At 40.9% G+C, this 20,454-nt stretch overlaps 3 protein-coding genes across 3 annotated transcripts; all 3 read right to left on the bottom strand.

Annotated features, from left to right (window-relative positions):
• Window positions 1–5,655: 5,655 nt before the first annotated feature.
• Window positions 5,656–6,840, bottom strand: LOC116802413. Its single transcript, XM_032726891.1, has 2 exons — window positions 6,425–6,840; window positions 5,656–6,367 (listed from the first exon to the last, which is right to left on the bottom strand). Exons 1-2 carry the CDS (start codon window positions 6,710–6,712, stop codon window positions 6,173–6,175), a joined length of 483 nt encoding a protein of 160 aa, XP_032582782.1. The 5' UTR covers window positions 6,713–6,840; the 3' UTR covers window positions 5,656–6,172.
• Window positions 6,841–12,628: 5,788 nt separating this feature from the next.
• LOC116802431 lies at window positions 12,629–13,788 on the bottom strand. The gene is made up of 2 exons (XM_032726911.1): window positions 13,373–13,788; window positions 12,629–13,315 (listed from the first exon to the last, which is right to left on the bottom strand). The coding sequence occupies exons 1-2, from the start codon at window positions 13,658–13,660 to the stop codon at window positions 13,121–13,123; spliced, it is 483 nt and encodes a 160-aa protein (XP_032582802.1). The 5' UTR covers window positions 13,661–13,788; the 3' UTR covers window positions 12,629–13,120.
• Window positions 13,789–18,949: 5,161 nt separating this feature from the next.
• LOC116802427 lies at window positions 18,950–20,087 on the bottom strand. The gene is made up of 2 exons (XM_032726907.1): window positions 19,672–20,087; window positions 18,950–19,614 (listed from the first exon to the last, which is right to left on the bottom strand). The coding sequence occupies exons 1-2, from the start codon at window positions 19,957–19,959 to the stop codon at window positions 19,420–19,422; spliced, it is 483 nt and encodes a 160-aa protein (XP_032582798.1). The 5' UTR covers window positions 19,960–20,087; the 3' UTR covers window positions 18,950–19,419.
• Between the last annotated feature and the right edge of the window lie 367 nt (window positions 20,088–20,454).

Here is a 20,454-nt window from a genome sequence, read left to right as displayed (position 1 = left end):
CGAGTACATATTCTTATAGCTTATTGTTAAACTTAAATTACATACAAAAATTTAACTTCTTTCTCTCTCTACGTTCAAGATGGCGGTTCGGGAATTAATACATCCAAGTACAGGTTAACTCAGATATTTAGCGTCTTCCCGCATAAATTCAGAATTTAGATCAACTTAAACTCACTATAGTTTTTAATTTTCTTTATGTCCATTTTTGACTACCAATCGCGCTATAAATGTAACTTCCATTTGGGCACTGTGTATTCCGGACTATATCCCGCTAAATTTTTCGCCTCTTTTAACCTCACTTTCGGAGTTGTTGCTTTTTGGCTATTTATTTAAACAATCCTCCTAGGGTCCCGGTTTAGGTCGGTTGCGGTCCTGCTTCTGCGGCTGGTCCTTCGCTCCTCCTCGCTGGGAAGGCGCTCCACTTCACGGCCTGGCGTAGTTATCGTCTCTCCTTCTGCCCGCCGGTGGTGGCGGGCCGTAGAGCTGTGGGACCAGGGCAGTGATGCGGATACGTAAAAGATGCCAAGCGAAGACCCTCCTGCCTTCCATTTCAGCTGTGATTGTATTTCCCGCATCAAACCACAGTTCACCGTTTTCTGAAGTTTACTAACCTGTGATTGACCCAGTCGAAACTGGGGTCTGACGACAAGGCGGCGGTGAGATGGCTGCGCCAAACGACGATCTTTTCGGCCTCATATTGCCGGGAAACACACGCCGGACTTATCTCGCGCACCACTATTGTCGAAGAACCGCAGTACTACAATATTTCACGTGACAAGAAAACACGTATGCCCGCAAGTTACAACTTTTCAAACGCACTTTCGCAACTTGACTCGTCGACTGTTCTATTTGAAAAAAAAAAGCAAACAGGAAACACTAGGAAAGGAAATTCTTTGTTACCCATGCTACTCTTCGTCGAAAAAAATTGACGTAGTCAGAATCAAACTCGGCTATGGCATCGTCGTCTATTTTCGATTCCGCTTAGGAGGAGGCGGCGGCATATGCTCCTATCTTTTCTTCCGCATCCTGCGTAATGAAGTTAATTTTTTGCTGATTCCTCACGGCGCCTGTGCGCTCAGAGGTGGCTGGTCTTATATTCTGGTAGCCATTTGCCTGGGTCGGCTGCAGCAATTTAGAAAATAAGGGATCGTCCTACATAGGCTCTGGTGTGCCATTGTTTTGGTAATTTTTGACATTTTGCGGGTCGGCCTTATGCTGCCTATTCAAATACGGATGTTTGTTTATTATAAGGTGGTGGGTCATGGGGGTCGTACTTGTCAAGTTGACGACCCTGCGCTTTTGCAGTAGGTTTGTGATCTTTGTCTTCCTGACATTTTACAAAACTGGCTGCAAAAACGTACCTCTCATGGTTAGATTCCACTTCGTGCGCTAAAGCCTGACATGTCTAAAGACGGCATGTCTTTCGGCTTTGCCGCGAATAGCACTTCAGTGAGGTTGCGTTTAAGTCCCGAGATGAAAATACGCAATGCGTCCTCTCGGAATTTTTCACACAATATTTTTGCCGTCGATGGATCGTGAGACATATGAGCTTTATTTGTGAGTAAGGTGATTTTTTTCTCGACCTCATCAGGGTCATGTTGTTTCCCTGTCTAAAGTGCTCATGTCTTGCTTAATCACGTGGATTAGACGCTTGTTACTGTAAGTGAAATCGAGCCGATAGCATCGAAATTCAGTACAGTGCCAAACGAGGATAAAACGTTATCGGCCCCGTCCCTAATGGCGAGAGGTGCCGTTGAAAATTTTAAATATGCGATATGCAGCTATCGCCGCTTGTCGCAACGAAACATATGATTCCTGTGACCCCGAGAATTCAGACAAATATTTACCGGCTTCTAAAGTCACGCTACATGGAGAATTATTAGTTATATCTATAGGTTCGTGGTTGGCTCAGCCACGGCTGGGGTGGGCACGACATGTGCTGCTGCCGACTCGCTGGCCAGCTCCTGACTTTTCTGACGCATTTCATTTTGTGCGAGTTCGTTTTTGGCGGCCTCCTCCGCTAAAGTATTGGCCACAATTGCCTGTATTACGGTTTTGAGCTGTTCTGGATCTATCGCCATTGCAGGGGGATTCGTGGTTACCGTCTTAGAGGGGAGCTTGATGTTCGCTATCGGAGTATGTGGAGTGTGGTTTATTATTCCTACACTCTGAGAATCCGGGCTGCATGAGCAGTCCAACTCGCTTAGGTATGCAAAAGCTGCCTGTGTGGGTGGCAGTTGACCAAAGACAAACAAACAATAAATAAAGACAAAGGCTGCAGCGTCGAATGAAAATATAATACTACAATAATAAATGAAAAGCGAACGTACGCGCTGTTATAAAAAATAAGTATATGTTTTTGTTTTTATTCACATTGATTTCTGTTGAAAATATATTTTTTGTTTAAAATACTTTCTGTAGAAAATCATTTTTTGTTCAAAATAATTTGTGTTGAAAAAATTTTTTTGTTTAAAATAATTTTTGTTGGAAATAATTTTATTTTCACTGTAACGTTGATTAACAATATATGTTTTTAACGCTTCTGTGCATCGGTTTACGACACTTAGTCGGAGTTGACGAGCTGTCGCTCTTTATTCTGGTAAATGCAAATTCAAACTGAAACTTAAAATGATTCTTAAAGCTAGCAAAGACTCACAGCGGCGAGTCTACATTAAATACATTAAGGTGGGAAAAAAAGGCACATAATAAAATATAAACCGCAAAGTCAATCAAAATTTGAAAGTTAACATTTCCTCAGCGCGTCGGTTGAAATATTTTAAATTTTATAATAATAACACATTAATATAGTATACGAAATATATAGATGCTTTAATTATTATAGAGATGCATAATCACTTTTTGCAGTGTAATGCCTTTTTATTAAAACCGAAAAAATATTTAAATATTTTTATGTATTAAAGGCGGCTTGAAGGGTGAATTTACGTGTTGAAGCTCACTTACATACTTTAGTGTCGTGGGTTCTGTTAGTTGGGTGCCAATTATTATATATGGAAATCCTATAGATTGAATAATTAAATCGTTTGGTTTCCGTGAGGTCCCACGCGGCAGTCCGTGATTGGCGGGCTTGCCGATTTTGCGGGATGATGGATGTATTTCGCCAAGTGGGTGTTCTTCTCGATTTCCCACGCAGATGTCTTTGCACCAAGAGTGCAAGGTGTAAATCTAAACGTAGAGTTAGGACGATTCGAACGACTTCTGGCCTTGAGACTCAGATAGCGTGATAATAAAAAGATATAACGGCGAATCGTCGGACTTTCGGTATATGAGCTTGTGCTCTTTATTGAATGAGTAAAAAATTTCGTCTATTAGCTTTCAAAGCGAACGGTCGTGTTTTTTTTTTTTTTGCGCCCCGGTTTTTATTTTGTGTTTGTCAAACCCGTCTTTGTGTTTTGTTTACTCTCCCTTTTTGTGCGTTGTTCGCAGTGGTGTTTGGTGTTGTTTTGTGCATGCACATAAACTGCACTTTTCGCTCTCACTCTCTCTCTCTTTCGCTCTCCCACACAAAAGTCTAGGGAGGGAGATACTATTTTCAGAAAAGAAAATAGAAATAAATGAACTCCCTGATTCACTAAGCACGAAGTAGCTAATGACAACGCGGTAACATTTGCAACAAACAAACAGGATGCAGAGGACGCATCCACAATTGATACCAAATTTAACCAAATATCTGAGATCGAAAAGACCATAAACAACAATCTTTGGCAACAAATAGCCAACAACAATGATATAATCATAAATTTTAATAACATTTTCAAACACTTTTATAAGGAACAGGAAAAGATTGAAGAATATATTAATAACTTTAAGAATAGCATTTCGAAGGAATTAGTAGTAGAAGACAAAAGAGTTAGAACTTTACAAATATTAAATATAATAAATAACAATTTAGAAGTTTTGCAGAACCATATACACGATATAGCAGAAAGTATATTATTGGCCAAATTCAATATAATTCCAAACTTTATCTTACCAATTGACGAGTTAAGATATATTGCACAGACTTTCAAACTTCAAAATTTCTCAATCAATTCAGAAAAGCATATTTACAGACTACTCAAAATAGAGATAGAATCCGAACAAACTAAAATTATATTTCACATTAAAATTCCAATATTTGAAAAATACACTTTTACATTTAATTAAGTTACCAATTAATGGCACAAATTTTCTCACTCTACATAAATTTATATTATATGATGATAAATTTAATTATATGATAAGTTTTCAAGAAAAATGCCCTAAAGTACATGGCACATATATACTGCGATTTGCGAGGCAAAAGTTATCAACACAGACGAGACAGTAGTGTAACCTGAGCATCAATGGATCGTAATTATTAGCAAAAATCAAACAAGTGCTGAACCAAGTTGTGCTGAACCATTCCTCATTGAAGGAGCGACAATAATAAACCATATAAACTGTTCCATATTTATAGAAGGAACCAAATACGATGACAGCGAGTTGTTTTACGAAGAAAGGGTTAAGTTATCACTACCTGCAACGCAGAATATATCAATAAATACAACAATGGAGGATCTAAGCCTGAACAAAATAGTACTTCACCTTCAGGAAAATAAACCCAAAATACTTGTAACGTGTAACGAATTAAACTGACGGTTGACTGGAGTACCTGTACTTGCGGGCGCACGCTATAGAGGCCGGCTCTAGCTCATGGCAATGGGTGTGGTGGTCTTGCTTGTACAGATCTCTTTTCGTTACAGACAACAATTAATAAGATCAAGAAATTGAGCGTGCTTGCAACAACAACAAAATGAAGGAGCTAGAATACATAATCGGAGGAAGCAAATTAATACTTTCGGAAGCGGAAAGTTCTAGAATGGGAGGAAAGTTTGAGAATTTTTCGCCTGCGAAGCACAGGTGGAATCGTGTTCGCGCATTGCCCTACCCTACCTTAGACCACTTTCCTTAAGAGCATAGCTCTAGTGGCCCCTTCCGTGCCCTACGTCAGGAGAATCATCAGCCGAGTCAGTATTTAGGTTTTTTTAGAAATTCATATTTTCAATATCAATCAGTACTTAATAATTAATAACAATATTTATATCTAAAAATAAGTACATACTAAAGAACCAAGTAAATATAAAGCAAGGTTTTTCTCTTAGTTGCGAGATCAGAAAATGTTGTTTTAATTCTATATTCGAGACCATTACAATTAAAAGTTAAAGATACTAGTGGCTAAATATATTTTTAGGAAGGAACAAAGCTTTCGTCTAAATCTTCAATAATTTTCGTTCTCTCTATAATCTCGTTCTGTGAATTATTAATTTTATTTATTTTTTCTTTGAGTTTAACGAGAAGAAAAATTAATTCTATTTGAGAGAGAGCCGCGAGTAAATTCGGTTAGATTTTTTTTTTTTTTTTGTCTTTTTTCTCTTTATATTTTAAATGGCTGCTCTTGCCACTTCATTATTATTACTTTTTTATTTGCAGTGTGTATACAATATAAGATGACCTCTAGCAAAATTTATTCGGTTTACTACCGAATATTTCCAATAAAAATAAAGTTTTATCAATGAGACTCACTCAACTTTTCACTCCTCGGCGAAAGATCGATCTCCCGGCGCAGATGAGCTGCAACGAAAAGGTGTTATTTTTTTTTTCCACAAACACTATAAGGAGGCATAATTTTGGATTACACGACTGCGATCAAACTTTTATAAATCCCTACTTGAAAATTTAAATGAGCACTTTCCGAAAAGGAACTCTTCTAAAAAAAAAATTTAATTAGCTTAGGTTAGATCACTTACTATATAAACATTTTAATCACTAATAAGAATTCAATTTAAATCCAAGAAAAATCATTAAACCGCATGGCCGAGTTTCCTACTCGAGTACATATTCTTATAGCTTAACGTTAAACTTAAACTACATAGAAAAAAAATTTTAATTTCTGCCACTCTATGTTCAGGATGGCGATCCGTTTGGATTAATACTCTCTAGTAAGGTTAGGTCTGACTTTCAGCATTTTTTTACGTATAATTAGAAATTTTGATCGATTTAACTTTTAATTTAGTTTCGGGCATTCTGGACTGCCAATCAAGCAAAAAAAATTTTCCATTCACTCTAACCTCACTTTAATCACTACTTAGGCTGCATTTTGATTAGTTTAAATATCCCTCCTGGTGGCCCCGGCTTAGGGCGGTCGCTTTCCTGCTGCTGCGGCTGGTCCTTCGCTCCGGCTTGCTGGAAAGGCGCTCCACTTCTCGGCCTGGCGCAGTTGCCGTCTCTCCTTCTGCCCGCCGGTGGCGGCTCCGTAAAATCGTGGGACTCGGGCAGTGATGCGAACGTATAAGCTGTCCAGCGAAAACCCTCCGGGCTTCGATTTCGGCTGCGATTATATTCCCGCATAAAACTACAGTTCACCAATATTTCGAAATTCACTAACCTGCAATTTGACCCAGTCGAAGCTAGGATTTGGCGGCAAACGGCATTGAGATGGCCGTGACCAACGCCGATCTCTTCGGCTTAATATCGCCGGGAAACACACGCCGGACTTATTTCGCGCACCACTATAGGCGAAGGAACGCTGTCTTTTCGATATTTCGCGCGACAAAAAAAAAACTCCCGTATGCCCGCAAGTTAAAATTTTTCGACGCACTTCCGCAACTTGTCTCGTTGACTGTTCAGATCGAAAAGAAGGCAAACCGGAAACATTAGTCGAGGCGTAGGCCATCGGCGGAAACCACGATCAGCTGAACAACACTTTTTCTCCGATAACCGAATTATACCAAACTTATCGGGTGCAGCTAATAAGGGTTGCATCCAGTCTGGTATATTCTAGCTACTTCTTGCTACATCTAGTAAGACCTCACTTAAGTGTGTCACAGCTGACCGCCCTATCGATTATTCATCGAGATTTTTCTCACCCATTGCTTCAGTCGACTCTACAATGCAGCCCGGATTCTCAGAGTGTAGGAATAATAAACCACACTCCACATACTCCGATAGCGAACATCAAGCTCCCCTCTAAGACGTGTAACCACGAATCCCCCTGCAATGGCGATAGATCCAGAACAGCTCAAAACCGTAATACAGGCAATTGTGGCCAATACTTTAGCGGAGGAGGCCGCCAAAAACGAACTCGCACAAAATGAAATGCGTCAGAAAAGTCAGGAGCTGGCCAGCGAGTCGGCAGCAGCACATGTCGCGCCCACCTCAGCCGTGGCTGACCCAACCACGAACCTATAGATATAACTAATAATTCTCCATGTAGCGTGACTTTAGAAGCCGGTAAATATTTGCCTGAATTCTCGGGGTCACAGGAATCATATGTTTCGTTGCGACAAGCGGCGATAGCTGCATATCGCATATTTAAAATTTTCAACGGCACCTCTCGCCATTAGGGGCGGGGCCGATAACGTTTTATCCTCGTTTGGCACTGTACTGAATATCGATGCTATTGGCTCGATTTCACTTACCGTAACAAGCGTCTAATCCACGTGATTAAGCAAGACATGAGCACTTTAGACAGGGAAACAACATGACCCTGATGAGGTCGAGAAAAAACTCACCTTACTCACAAATAAAGCTCATATGTCTCACGATCCATCGACGTCAAAAATATTGTGTGAAAAATTCCGAGAGGACGCATTGCGTATTTTCATCTCGGGACTTAAACGCAACCTCACTGAAGTGCTATTCGTGGCAAAGCCGAAAGACATGCCGTCAGCTCTGGCTTTAGCTAAAAAAGTGGAATCTAACCATGAGAGGTACGTTTTTGCAGCCAGTTTTGTAAAATGTCAGGAAGACAAAGATCACAAACCTACTGCAAAAGCGCAGGGTCGTCAACTTGACAAGTACGACTCCCATGACCCACCACCTTATAATACCAAACATCCGTATTTCAATAGGCAGCATAAGGCCGACCCGCAAAATGTCAAAAATTACCAAAACAATGGCACACCAGAGCCTATGGAGGACGATCCCTTATTTTCTAAATTGCTGCAGCCGACCCAGGCAAATGGCTACCAGAATATAAGACCAGCCACCTCTGAGCGCACAGGCGCCATGAGGAATCAGCAAAAAATTAACTTCATTACGCAGGATGCGGAAGAAAAGATAGGAGCATATGCCGCCGCCTCCTCCTAAGCGGAATCGAAAATAGACGAGAGATGCGCAAGTAAACCAAATCGGTTTGAATTGCCGCCATATCTAGGTTCTGTAGTCGAAGGGTTTTCCTCATGTGTGCCGATGCTTGATTTCGATTTTTTCCTTTCAGTCTCCGGAGGAGCACGAGATTTTCGTTTTATTTTTTGAAAGCGCTGCGGGGCAGCACATTGGGGGCTCGAGAGAAACGCAGTATCCAATGGTTCATCAGCCGCAGCGGTTTCACTTAAAGAGTTCATATTGAAGTGTGCACGAAATCACCAGGGTTCTAGCCAAAACTTGAACCCTGGGATAGAAAAGCTTTAAGCTCGCAAACAGCTGTTTGTGCGATCGCGTGGCAGCTGGGCAGCGCTGCAGCGGAGCCGCAGTTTGAGCAACTTAACTTTGTATTTTTGAATGAAAATGTTTTCGTTTCACTATTATTTCACTGTTAGTGACTTGGGGGGTCACTATTTTCGATATGTGCCAGTATTCTGGACTTGTCCATAAGTTTATTACCGCGAAAACTAATTTCACTTTATCCACTATGTCAGGTGCGTATTGTTAGACACGAACCTAAGCGAAAATGGTGCAGAAAGTGTCGCGAAGTTTGCGACGAATTTCCTGTACCATCCGCACAATCCCATGAAACTGGGCAAGCCTTTCAAACTTTTAGGCAATGGAAAATCGGTAATCGCGGCCAACTTTTTCAGGGTCTGTGCGAATTCTACCGTCTCCGATAATGTGGCCCAAATAGCGTACTCGTCGCATACAAAAGTGACTTTTGGCGACGTTTAGCGTTAAGCCCGCGCGCTTTATCTGCAGGGCTAACTCCCTCAGTACATTCAAATGGCTCTCAAAACAAGAAGATACTATCAGTAGGTCGTCTAAATAGATAAAAACCTCGTTTCTCAAATGAGCCGGCACTACTTTGTCCATTAACCGTGACATAGTGCTCGTGGCGTTACACAACCCGAAAGGCATGACTCCAATACAACTAATCGATGCGCCTGAATCCAACAATCCATAGACCAGGCGATTCAATAAGCGAATCGGTAAGAACGGTCGAGGGTCTCGAGGTCCTGTCGGAATAGAACTGATGTAATCCAAACTGGCTTTAAATTTTTTGACATTCTTTCAGAACAATTTCAAGCGTCGAGCACTACGAGATTTTCGGTTAAGAATTGCAGGAGTTTTTCTGGAATCCGAAATGCAGACGTTCCGTAATTCCGAAATTTTGCTGTGAAGCAGTCTAATAGCCGGTTTAATTGGTACGTCAGGGAGGGGTAGAGACACACTTTTATCGGTGTTCTCTACTGATCGGTCATTGTTGACTGATTCCGTGTTGATTCATTCGAAGTCTTCGGTTTGACTGGCAACTTCGACATGCCGACCTTGAAGTTTTTTGAGCATTTTCTACAACTTGGTTTGTAGGTGTTTGCTGCACCACACCCGTAACAAAACACTCGTCTTTCAGCTATACATTCTTGGTATCGGTGTCCTTCGACTCGGCAATTCCAACACACTAGGGAAAAATCTTCGATGTCGTTCTCAGCTCCGTATGTTGACCTCGCCTCATCTTCACTCTCCTGACAGACCTCGGAGATCTCACGTTTAAACGGAGTATCTTTCTCGTAGTTACTACATCATCTGACGTCAGCCAGGAATGCCTCCCTTCGCTTACAAATCTCTCTCAACTCCGACACCGTTCGGACATCTAAGTTTAGAATTTCGTGGCGAATCTCAGGACGAAGGTTACTTCTTAGCACGCGGACAAGTTTGTTGGCTGTCCAAGGCTGTTCTAGCTGGTCGACTAACTCGTATACCGTGTCGTAGAAACTATCAAAAGTTTCATTTGGTTTTTGTTTGGTATTCCTGATCAGTTCTTCTATGTCCCCATCGTCGCGACTCTGTCGAAATTGCAGTCGTAAGGCTGTACAAAACCTCTCCCACTGAATTTCACCGTTGGCTTTATGATAGCGCCAAAAGAAGTCGTTAGCCTTGCCTTCAAACAATACACTTATGTTCCTACATAACAAGTTGAAATTTCCATTCAACGTCTGCCTTGTAAGCGCTTCGACTCTGTATATAAAGTTTCCACTGACACTCCTACACCAGAATATTTTATTTTCCAACCATTTAATATGTGGACGACTTTATCTGGCCGATCGAACAAATCGGAAGAAGCGCTTCGTGGAGAAGGAACTGGATTTGGCGATGCTAAATACTGCCTCTCATAGGAATTTGGGTGATCAGCGGACATTTCACTGGCTGTAACGAGTACAGCTGGACTCGGAGTGGGCATTAATCGCTGCATGCTTGAGGTGATAAGTTTTGTACTAAATCAGCCATCTTCTCTGACAACGTTGCTAGAACACTACGCTCCATGGCTAACAAAACTACTGCATTAGCACTTACAGCGCTTGAACTAGCTTCATTTGCGTTAGCACCGCTGGCTGATGTCGAAGGACCCCCGTCTACTGTTGCGGGTGGAAGATTTTTAGTTTTACTACGAGTTTCTCTCCCTACCCTTTCGGTCGCTTCGGCTGGAGGCCTACAGATTAGTTTGCACCTCGGACAGATCTCACTTTTTTTAAAATGATTGCCAATGCACTCCCTGTGAAATTCATGGTGACAGGATGTCACGTACAAATCTTGTGTGCTGATCTCGGCTGCACATAATTTACAAACAGGGTTTGAGACACTAGGAGATTTCCTAGTTGGTGATCGGTCTAACCCCATCATACTTCCGAAAAATTACAGGTTCAAAATGGCGAGCAAACAAAAATAGAATAAACCTATACGTAAAAATATCAACGATAAGGTGCGAAAAGATAATAAAACTGAACTCTTGGCTTGATGTTCTCCTTTCGTAGGGCTGTCTATTATTTTGGCTCAAAATTCTCACGAAGGCGTAGAAGGAGTTTCGTTAAAATAAGATATTCCATTTGTTAGACTAAATTTCAACACCACCAGGTGTAGGTGTATCAGTGAAGTCTTGGATCGTGCCTCTTCCTTGGCACGAATATTCCAACCTAGAGGAAACTCTATCTTATTTAAGACGAATAGTAAAAAAAAAAGGAAAATCGTCAACTATATGAGGATCTTGCATTTCTCTTGAGTAACGCAAAGATTTTCCGTCATGTTACGTTAATGATCTTTTTTTTTTAGAATAGCGTTTAGTTAGCTCAAGGAAGTAGATAAAACCAGGACAGAAACCTAACCGAAGTTACTGTTACTCTGTTTTCCTCAGCAAAATCCACATTTCCTTTTGCTACACTTAGGAAAATTTTTGGGATCAGTCTTAGTTATGGCCAGTCAGCAATATTAGTATTGACTTGACAACCAATTCTAACCAACCAACCAATTCTAAACACAAAAATTTTTGGAAGTGAGACGGAAAATGTAAAGAAAGGATTGAAGATATTAATTCGCGAGTCTTAATGAATTTAAAAAAAAACTCACTAAGGCCCCACACGTTGGGCGCCACTTTATCTTATTTATTATTATACTTAACTAAACTGTAACATGTAACGAATTAAACTGACGGTTGACTGGAGTACCTGTACTTGCGGGCGCACGCTTTAGAGGCCGGCTCTAGCTCATGGCAATGGGTGTGGTGGTCTTGCTTGTACAGATCTCTTTTCGTTACAGACAACAATTAATAAGATCAAGAAATTGAGCGTGCTTGCAACAACAACAAAATGAAGGAGCTAGAATACATAATCGGAGGAAGCAAATTAATACTTTCGGAAGCGGAAAGTTCTAGAATGGGAGGAAAGTTTGAGAATTTTTCGCCTGCGAAGCACAGGTGGAATCGTGTTCGCGCATTGCCCTACCCTACCTTAGACCACTTTCCTTAAGAGCATAGCTCTAGTGGCCCCTTCCGTGCCCTACGTCAGGAGAATCATCAGCCGAGTCAGTATTTAGGTTTTTTTAGAAATTCATATTTTCAATATCAATCAGTACTTAATAATTAATAACAATATTTATATCTAAAAATAAGTACATACTAAAGAACCAAGTAAATATAAAGCAAGGTTTTTCTCTTAGTTGCGAGATCAGAAAATGTAGTTTTAATTCTATATTCGAGACCATTACAATTAAAAGTTAAAGATACTAGTGGCTAAATATATTTTTAGGAAGGAACAAAGCTTTCGTCTAAATCTTCAATAATTTTCGTTCTCTCTATAATCTCGTTCTGTGAATTATTAATTTTATTTATTTTTTCTTTGAGTTTAAGGAGAAGAAAAATTAATTCTGTTTGAGAGAGAGCCGCGAGTAAATTCGGTTAGATTTTTTTTTTTTTTTTGTCTTTTTTCTCTTTATATTTTAAATGGCTGCTCTTGCCACTTCATTATTATTACTTTTTTATTTGCAGTGTGTATACAATATAAGATGACCTCTAGCAAAATTTATTCGGTATACTACCGAATATTTCCAATAAAAATAAAGTTTTATCAATGAGACTCACTCAACTTTTCACTCCTCGGCGAAAGATCGATCTCCCGGCGCAGATGAGCTGAAACGAAAAGGTGTTATTTTTTTTTTCCACAAACACTCTAAGGAGGCATAATTTTGGATTACACGACTGCGATCAAACTTTTATAAGTCCCTACTTGAAAATTTAAATGAGCACTTTCCGAAAAGGAACTCTTCTAAAAAAAAAATTTAATTAGCTTAGGTTAGATCACTTACTATATAAACATTTTAATCACTAATAAGAATTCAATTTAAATCCAAGAAAAAGCATTAAACCGCATGGCCGAGTTTCCTACTCGAGTACATATTCTTATAGCTTAACGTTAAACTTAAACTACATAGAAAAAAAATTTTAATTTCTGCCACTCTATGTTCAGGATGGCGATCCGTTTGGATTAATACTCTCTAGTAAGGTTAGGTCTGACTTTCAGCATTTTTTTACGTATAATTAGAAATTTTGATCGATTTAACTTTTAATTTAGTTTAGTTAAATATCCCTCCTGGTGGCCCCGGCTTAGGGCGGTCGCTTTCCTGCTGCTGCGGCTGGTCCTTCGCTCCGGCTTGCTGGAAAGGCGCTCCACTTCTCGGCCTGGCGCAGTTGCCGTCTCTCCTTCTGCCCGCCGGTGGCGGCTCCGTAAAATCGTGGGACTCGGGCAGTGATGCGAACGTATAAGCTGTCCAGCGAAAACCCTCCGGGCTTCGATTTCGGCTGCGATTATATTCCCGCATAAAACTACAGTTCACCAATATTTCGAAATTCACTAACCTGCAATTTGACCCAGTCGAAGCTAGGATTTGGCGGCAAACGGCATTGAGATGGCCGTGACCAACGCCGATCTCTTCGGCTTAATATCGCCGGGAAACACACGCCGGACTTATTTCGCGCACCACTATAGGCGAAGGAACGCTGTCTTTTCGATATTTCGCGCGACAAAAAAAAAACTCCCGTATGCCCGCAAGTTAAAATTTTTCGACGCACTTCCGCAACTTGTCTCGTTGACTGTTCAGATCGAAAAGAAGGCAAACCGGAAACATTAGTCGAGGCGTAGGCCATCGGCGGAAACCACGATCAGCTGAACAACACTTTTTCTCCGATAACCGAATTATACCAAACTTATCGGGTGCAGCTAATAAGGGTTGCATCCAGTCTGGTATATTCTAGCTACTTCTTGCTACATCTAGTAAGACCTCACTTAAGTGTGTCACAGCTGACCGCCCTATCGATTATTCATCGAGATTTTTCTCACCCATTGCTTCAGTCGACTCTACAATGCAGCCCGGATTCTCAGAGTGTAGGAATAATAAACCACACTCCACATACTCCGATAGCGAACATCAAGCTCCCCTCTAAGACGTGTAACCACGAATCCCGCTGCAATGGCGATAGATCCAGAACAGCTCAAAACCGTAATACAGGCAATTGTGGCCAATACTTTAGCGGAGGAGGCCGCCAAAAACGAACTCGCACAAAATGAAATGCGTCAGAAAAGTCAGGAGCTGGCCAGCGAGTCGGCAGCAGCACATGTCGCGCCCACCTCAGCAGTGGCTGAGCCAACCACGAACCTATAGATATAACTAATAATTCTCCATGTAGCGTGACTTTAGAAGCCGGTAAATATTTGCCTGAATTCTCGGGGTCACAGGAATCATATGTTTCGTTGCGACAAGCGGCGATAGCTGCATATCGCATATTTAAAATTTTCAACGGCACCTCTCGCCATTAGGGGCGGGGCCGATAACGTTTTATCCTCGTTTGGCACTGTACTGAATATCGATGCTATCGGCTCGATTTCACTTACAGTAACAAGCGTCTAATGCACGTGATTAAGCAAGACATGAGCACTTTAGACAGGGAAACAACATGACCCTGATGAGGTCGAGAAAAAACTCACCTTACTCACAAATAAAGCTCATATGTCTCACGATCCATCGACGTCAAAAATATTGTGTGAAAAATTCCGAGAGGACGCATTGCGTATTTTCATCTCGGGACTTAAACGCAACCTCACTGAAGTGCTATTCGTGGCAAAGCCGAAAGACATGCCGTCAGCTCTGGCTTTAGCTAAAGAAGTGGAATCTAACCATGAGAGGTACGTTTTTGCAGCCAGTTTTGTAAAATGTCAGGAAGACAAAGATCACAAACCTACTGCAAAAGCGCAGGGTCGTCAACTTGACAAGTACGACTCCCATGACCCACCACCTTATAATACCAAACATCCGTATTTCAATAGGCAGCATAAGGCCGACCCGCAAAATGTCAAAAATTACCAAAACAATGGCACACCAGAGCCTATGGAGGACGATCCCTTATTTTCTAAATTGCTGCAGCCGACCCAGGCAAATGGCTACCAGAATATAAGACCAGCCACCTCTGAGCGCACAGGCGCCGTGAGGAATCAGCAAAAAATTAACTTCATTACGCAGGATGCGGAAGAAAAGATAGGAGCATATGCCGCCGCCTCCTCCTAAGCGGAATCGAAAATAGACGACGATGCCATAGCCGAGTTTGATTCTGACTACGTCAATTTTTTTCGACGAAGAGTAGAATGGGTAACAAAGAATTTCCTTTTAGACACCGGTGCGTCAAAAAATTGCATCCGACCTCGCAAAGATCTAAAGCACACCTTGCTTACCAAAGCCACTATGTGGTACGACACGTCCTGTGCAAGCAACTTCGTTTGCAAGAAGCCAGTGACCGAAGACAATATCCAAAAGTGCAGGAGCGCCAACAGGCCCCTCCACAAGCTAACTCACAGGGAAGTGCCGGGAAGAAGCCGCACTTTGCTAGCCAGCACCGGACACAGGTGCACTCTGCCCCAAGAAGCGACAGAGTGGCTCGACGAAACACGCCGGATCCCATTGACGTTCGGAAATTCCCAGCCACAAAGTTTTGGCACTGTGAGAATAGGGTCACCGACATTTTCGCGGTCGAGGAAAGAAAATAAATCCTCACCGCTGAGCACAACAGAGCTCACAGGTCGGCCTAAGAAAACGTGAATCAGGTACTCTTCGAGTACTACTTCCAAAAGATGAGAAAATTATCGAGATAGCCGATATTTTACAAACTTGCTCCACAGACGAAATGTCTGTCACATCCGAGAAAACAGGAGCACAGCGAGACACCAGTCCCAACCTATGTAGGGGAAATATTGCACATCGAGATTTTTTCGACGGATAAGAAATACTTCCTTACCTGCATAGAAAATTTTTCGAAATTCGTTATGGAACAGCCGATTCCGTCTAGGACCATAGAGGGTCTCAAACCACCCCAGCTTGCGGTTTACTCGGAACTTTTTATATTTTTCATTACTTGTAGCCACTTGGCATAAGTTTTATTACCTTTGATTATTCATAGCCACTTGGCAAATTTTTTATTAGATTTCTTACTATAATTGCTTTTACATCCTTTATTTACTATAATTAAGGCAACTCCTTTCCGAATACGTATTAAACAAAACACACAAATAACAGGTTGTTACCAACGCTTCTGCTCTGTCTCCTAGCCGCAACATCCGCACATGTCACTGATATCGTAATATATCGTTACAGAATTATTATCATGGAATTGCAGAATCTAATGTTGGCCATAATAGTCGCAGAAATTTACATAGTTAGTCCAAGTATTTTGGACCATGCAGATCTGGTGAGTGCTTGGGATATTTTGTCCGTTGCGTCTGTAAAAGTTTTACAATCCCCTAACATGTTGCACCTTGTTATAAAATTCCCCAGGGTTAAAATAGCCTGCAACAAGATCGCTGTTCTTTGGTGTTGAAGCTAGAGGATAAAGTGGTGGAGTGTAATGGAGAAGTCCGCACCGTCAAGAACTGTCACCAGGGGCCACGTTCTGTCTGTTATTTTCGGTGAGCTCGTGCGAACAAAAGCTCCACGCTGGAGTCGTGACACATTGCGATACGCAGCAGAGCGACTTACACCCAATCACCTATGTTGACGAAGAAATTATCGTTATTAACGATAGACCAGCGTTCGTCCGTGTGGATAACGAACATACACCTTAAAGGTAGGTACCAGAGAACTGCAAGGGTGGAATTTTTTGCCACTCGACCCACACAACAATTTTGAGTGCGGCTGCCACTCACCACTAACATCGCGGGTACTTACAAACACCCAGTAAAAAACCTGCATGTGCAGGCAAGCCGCCGGTTGTGCGCGAGTCACCATCAGAGCGGGAGTCCTCTTGGTTCTGTCAATCGTGGCCCAGGTGACGTAGATAGTTGCAATATCCAGTTATGTATTGCTCCTCTAGTCAAATTTCCGATTGCCTTCTTCAATTATGCAGCACTTTATTTCGTTTGTGATATTTTTATTTTAAGTTTACAAAATACGACTGGACAATACACGTCCGTTCGTTAGCAATGATGAATAAAAAGTGAGTTGAATGCTGAAAAATGTCCTTGTCTTATATATCTTAGCTAGCACAATTTGTTTACGTCATAATTTTGCAGCCGGCCAACTGTCCAATGTTTGACCTAGTCATATTCTTGCTGATGTAGCTTCTAAGCGGATGTGTCTGCAGTTGAGACATTCGCTTATTGGATACAATGTTTCCCGGTTCAATAACATTGTTAGTGAACTTGGAGCGATCGTGGGGGTTTTGGTGGGGAGTGTAGGCGTGGTACCGATGGGTCGGTAACGCGACCATGGGTACATGATGTTCTGGATTTGGTGTAAAAATTGTGACAGGCCTTCGTGCTTTCCAGACAATGGTTGTTGCTATGGATAGTACTGCCTCTATCATATAAAGGATGGATGTGTGCTGTGTTGTTGTGTTACTTGCGATGATTACCCTCTTATGTGTCTCTATTGTTTCTAAATGTAGTCTTTGCAGTGTCAGTGTTTCCACCGTGTTGTTTCTTGAAATTCCTCTTGTAGGTGGCATAATTATCTCTGGATGTTCTAACATACTTTCTTTAGTGTTATCATAGTCCAGTCCATTTAGTTCTATTGTAGCATTTCCATAAGTTGTTATCACCGATCCGTTTATGCAGGTCTCATTGCCTTCTGGTGTTTTTACTTTAGTTTCCTTCGCATTAAAGATAAAGATGTATCCCGTTTCTGGTTCAAATATATCTATGACCATGCCTGTATTCTGCATGTCACAATTACTGTGATTATTCTTTAGTAGCTTCTGGATACATAATTCGTTTGTTGGTAATGTTTTAATGATTTCTATGTCATAAATGGATTTGTTGGCATTTGAAAGGTGTACAATTTTATAGTCGTTGTATGCTATAAACTTAGTCGCTATTATAAAAAATGTTTTGTTGAGTGGTAATGGTATAATTCTAGCAATTTTATAATTTTGTTTTTTAAATATAGGTATCATAATGTCAAATACTATTTTATTTTGTGTATTATATGTATTTAGTTTAATTAATTTGTATATCTCTTGTTTTGTTTTCTTATGATCTCTTTTGAATCTAGTATTAGCTTAGGTATTATTTTTATTTTAGCCATTATTATACTCTCTGATAGATAATTTAAATGATTTACAAGCCGATCTATATTATATATTATTCTATTAATGTATTGTAATTTATTAATTTGGTCCTGTTCTTTCGATAGTTCTTTAAAAATTTTATTTTGAGATGTTTCTAAAAATCGACTTATCATAGCTTGCTCTTGGTAAATACTTTTTGCTATATCTTGGAATATATCTTGGAAGCATAGCTCTAGTGGCCCCTTCCGTGCCCTACGTCAGGAGAATCATCAGCCGAGTCAGTATTTAGGTTTTTTTAGAAATTCATATTTTCAATATCAATCAGTACTTAATAATTAATAACAATATTTATATCTAAAAATAAGTACATACTAAAGAACCAAGTAAATATAAAGCAAGGTTTTTCTCTTAGTTGCGAGATCAGAAAATGTAGTTTTAATTCTATATTCGAGACCATTACAATTAAAAGTTAAAGATACTAGTGGCTAAATATATTTTTAGGAAGGAACAAAGCTTTCGTCTAAATCTTCAATAATTTTCGTTCTCTCTATAATCTCGTTCTGTGAATTATTAATTTTATTTATTTTTTCTTTGAGTTTAAGGAGAAGAAAAATTAATTCTGTTTGAGAGAGAGCCGCGAGTAAATTCGGTTAGATTTTTTTTTTTTTTTTGTCTTTTTTCTCTTTATATTTTAAATGGCTGCTCTTGCCACTTCATTATTATTACTTTTTTATTTGCAGTGTGTATACAATATAAGATGACCTCTAGCAAAATTTATTCGGTATACTACCGAATATTTCCAATAAAAATAAAGTTTTATCAATGAGACTCACTCAACTTTTCACTCCTCGGCGAAAGATCGATCTCCCGGCGCAGATAAGCTGAAACGAAAAGGTGTTATTTTTTTTTTCCACAAACACTCTAAGGAGGCATAATTTTGGATTACACGACTGCGATCAAACTTTTATAAGTCCCTACTTGAAAATTTAAATGAGCACTTTCCGAAAAGGAACTCTTCTAAAAAAAAAATTTAATTAGCTTAGGTTAGATCACTTACTATATAAACATTTTAATCACTAATAAGAATTCAATTTAAATCCAAGAAAAATCATTAAACCGCATGGCCGAGTTTCCTACTCGAGTACATATTCTTATAGCTTAACGTTAAACTTAAACTACATAGAAAAAAAATTTTAATTTCTGCCACTCTATGTTCAGGATGGCGATCCGTTTGGATTAATACTCTCTAGTAAGGTTAGGTCTGACTTTCAGCATTTTTTTACGTATAATTAGAAATTTTGATCGATTTAACTTTTAATTTAGTTTAGTTAAATATCCCTCCTGGTGGCCCCGGCTTAGGGCGGTCGCTTTCCTGCTGCTGCGGCTGGTCCTTCGCTCCGGCTTGCTGGAAAGGCGCTCCACTTCTCGGCCTGGCGCAGTTGCCGTCTCTCCTTCTGCCCGCCGGTGGCGGCTCCGTAAAATCGTGGGACTCGGGCAGTGATGCGAACGTATAAGCTGTCCAGCGAAAACCCTCCGGGCTTCGATTTCGGCTGCGATTATATTCCCGCATAAAACTACAGTTCACCAATATTTCGAAATTCACTAACCTGCAATTTGACCCAGTCGAAGCTAGGATTTGGCGGCAAACGGCATTGAGATGGCCGTGACCAACGCCGATCTCTTCGGCTTAATATCGCCGGGAAACACACGCCGGACTTATTTCGCGCACCACTATAGGCGAAGGAACGCTGTCTTTTCGATATTTCGCGCGACAAAAAAAAAACTCCCGTATGCCCGCAAGTTAAAATTTTTCGACGCACTTCCGCAACTTGTCTCGTTGACTGTTCAGATCGAAAAGAAGGCAAACCGGAAACATTAGTCGAGGCGTAGGCCATCGGCGGAAACCACGATCAGCTGAACAACACTTTTTCTCCGATAACCGAATTATACCAAACTTATCGGGTGCAGCTAATAAGGGTTGCATCCAGTCTGGTATATTCTAGCTACTTCTTGCTACATCTAGTAAGACCTCACTTAAGTGTGTCACAGCTGACCGCCCTATCGATTATTCATCGAGATTTTTCTCACCCATTGCTTCAGTCGACTCTACAATGCAGCCCGGATTCTCAGAGTGTAGGAATAATAAACCACACTCCACATACTCCGATAGCGAACATCAAGCTCCCCTCTAAGACGTGTAACCACGAATCCCGCTGCAATGGCGATAGATCCAGAACAGCTCAAAACCGTAATACAGGCAATTGTGGCCAATACTTTAGCGGAGGAGGCCGCCAAAAACGAACTCGCACAAAATGAAATGCGTCAGAAAAGTCAGGAGCTGGCCAGCGAGTCGGCAGCAGCACATGTCGCGCCCACCTCAGCAGTGGCTG

This window comes from Drosophila sechellia, unplaced genomic scaffold, assembly GCF_004382195.2.
Source record: "Drosophila sechellia strain sech25 unplaced genomic scaffold, ASM438219v1 2R_2, whole genome shotgun sequence".
NCBI lineage: Eukaryota > Metazoa > Arthropoda > Insecta > Diptera > Drosophilidae > Drosophila > Drosophila sechellia.
Note: the sequence above shows the minus strand (reverse complement) of the source record. Positions and strands in the feature narration are given on the sequence as shown.

Coding starts and splice junctions, on each gene's coding strand:
- LOC116802431 (XM_032726911.1), bottom strand. CDS start 13,660: ATGGCCTACGCCTCGACTAATGTTTCCGGTTTGCCTTCTTTTCGATCT. Junction 13,316..13,372: donor TCGACTGGGTCAAATTGCAG/GTTAGTGAATTT, acceptor ATATAATCGCAG/CCGAAATCGAAGCCCGGAGG.
- LOC116802427 (XM_032726907.1), bottom strand. CDS start 19,959: ATGGCCTACGCCTCGACTAATGTTTCCGGTTTGCCTTCTTTTCGATCT. Junction 19,615..19,671: donor TCGACTGGGTCAAATTGCAG/GTTAGTGAATTT, acceptor ATATAATCGCAG/CCGAAATCGAAGCCCGGAGG.
- LOC116802413 (XM_032726891.1), bottom strand. CDS start 6,712: ATGGCCTACGCCTCGACTAATGTTTCCGGTTTGCCTTCTTTTCGATCT. Junction 6,368..6,424: donor TCGACTGGGTCAAATTGCAG/GTTAGTGAATTT, acceptor ATATAATCGCAG/CCGAAATCGAAGCCCGGAGG.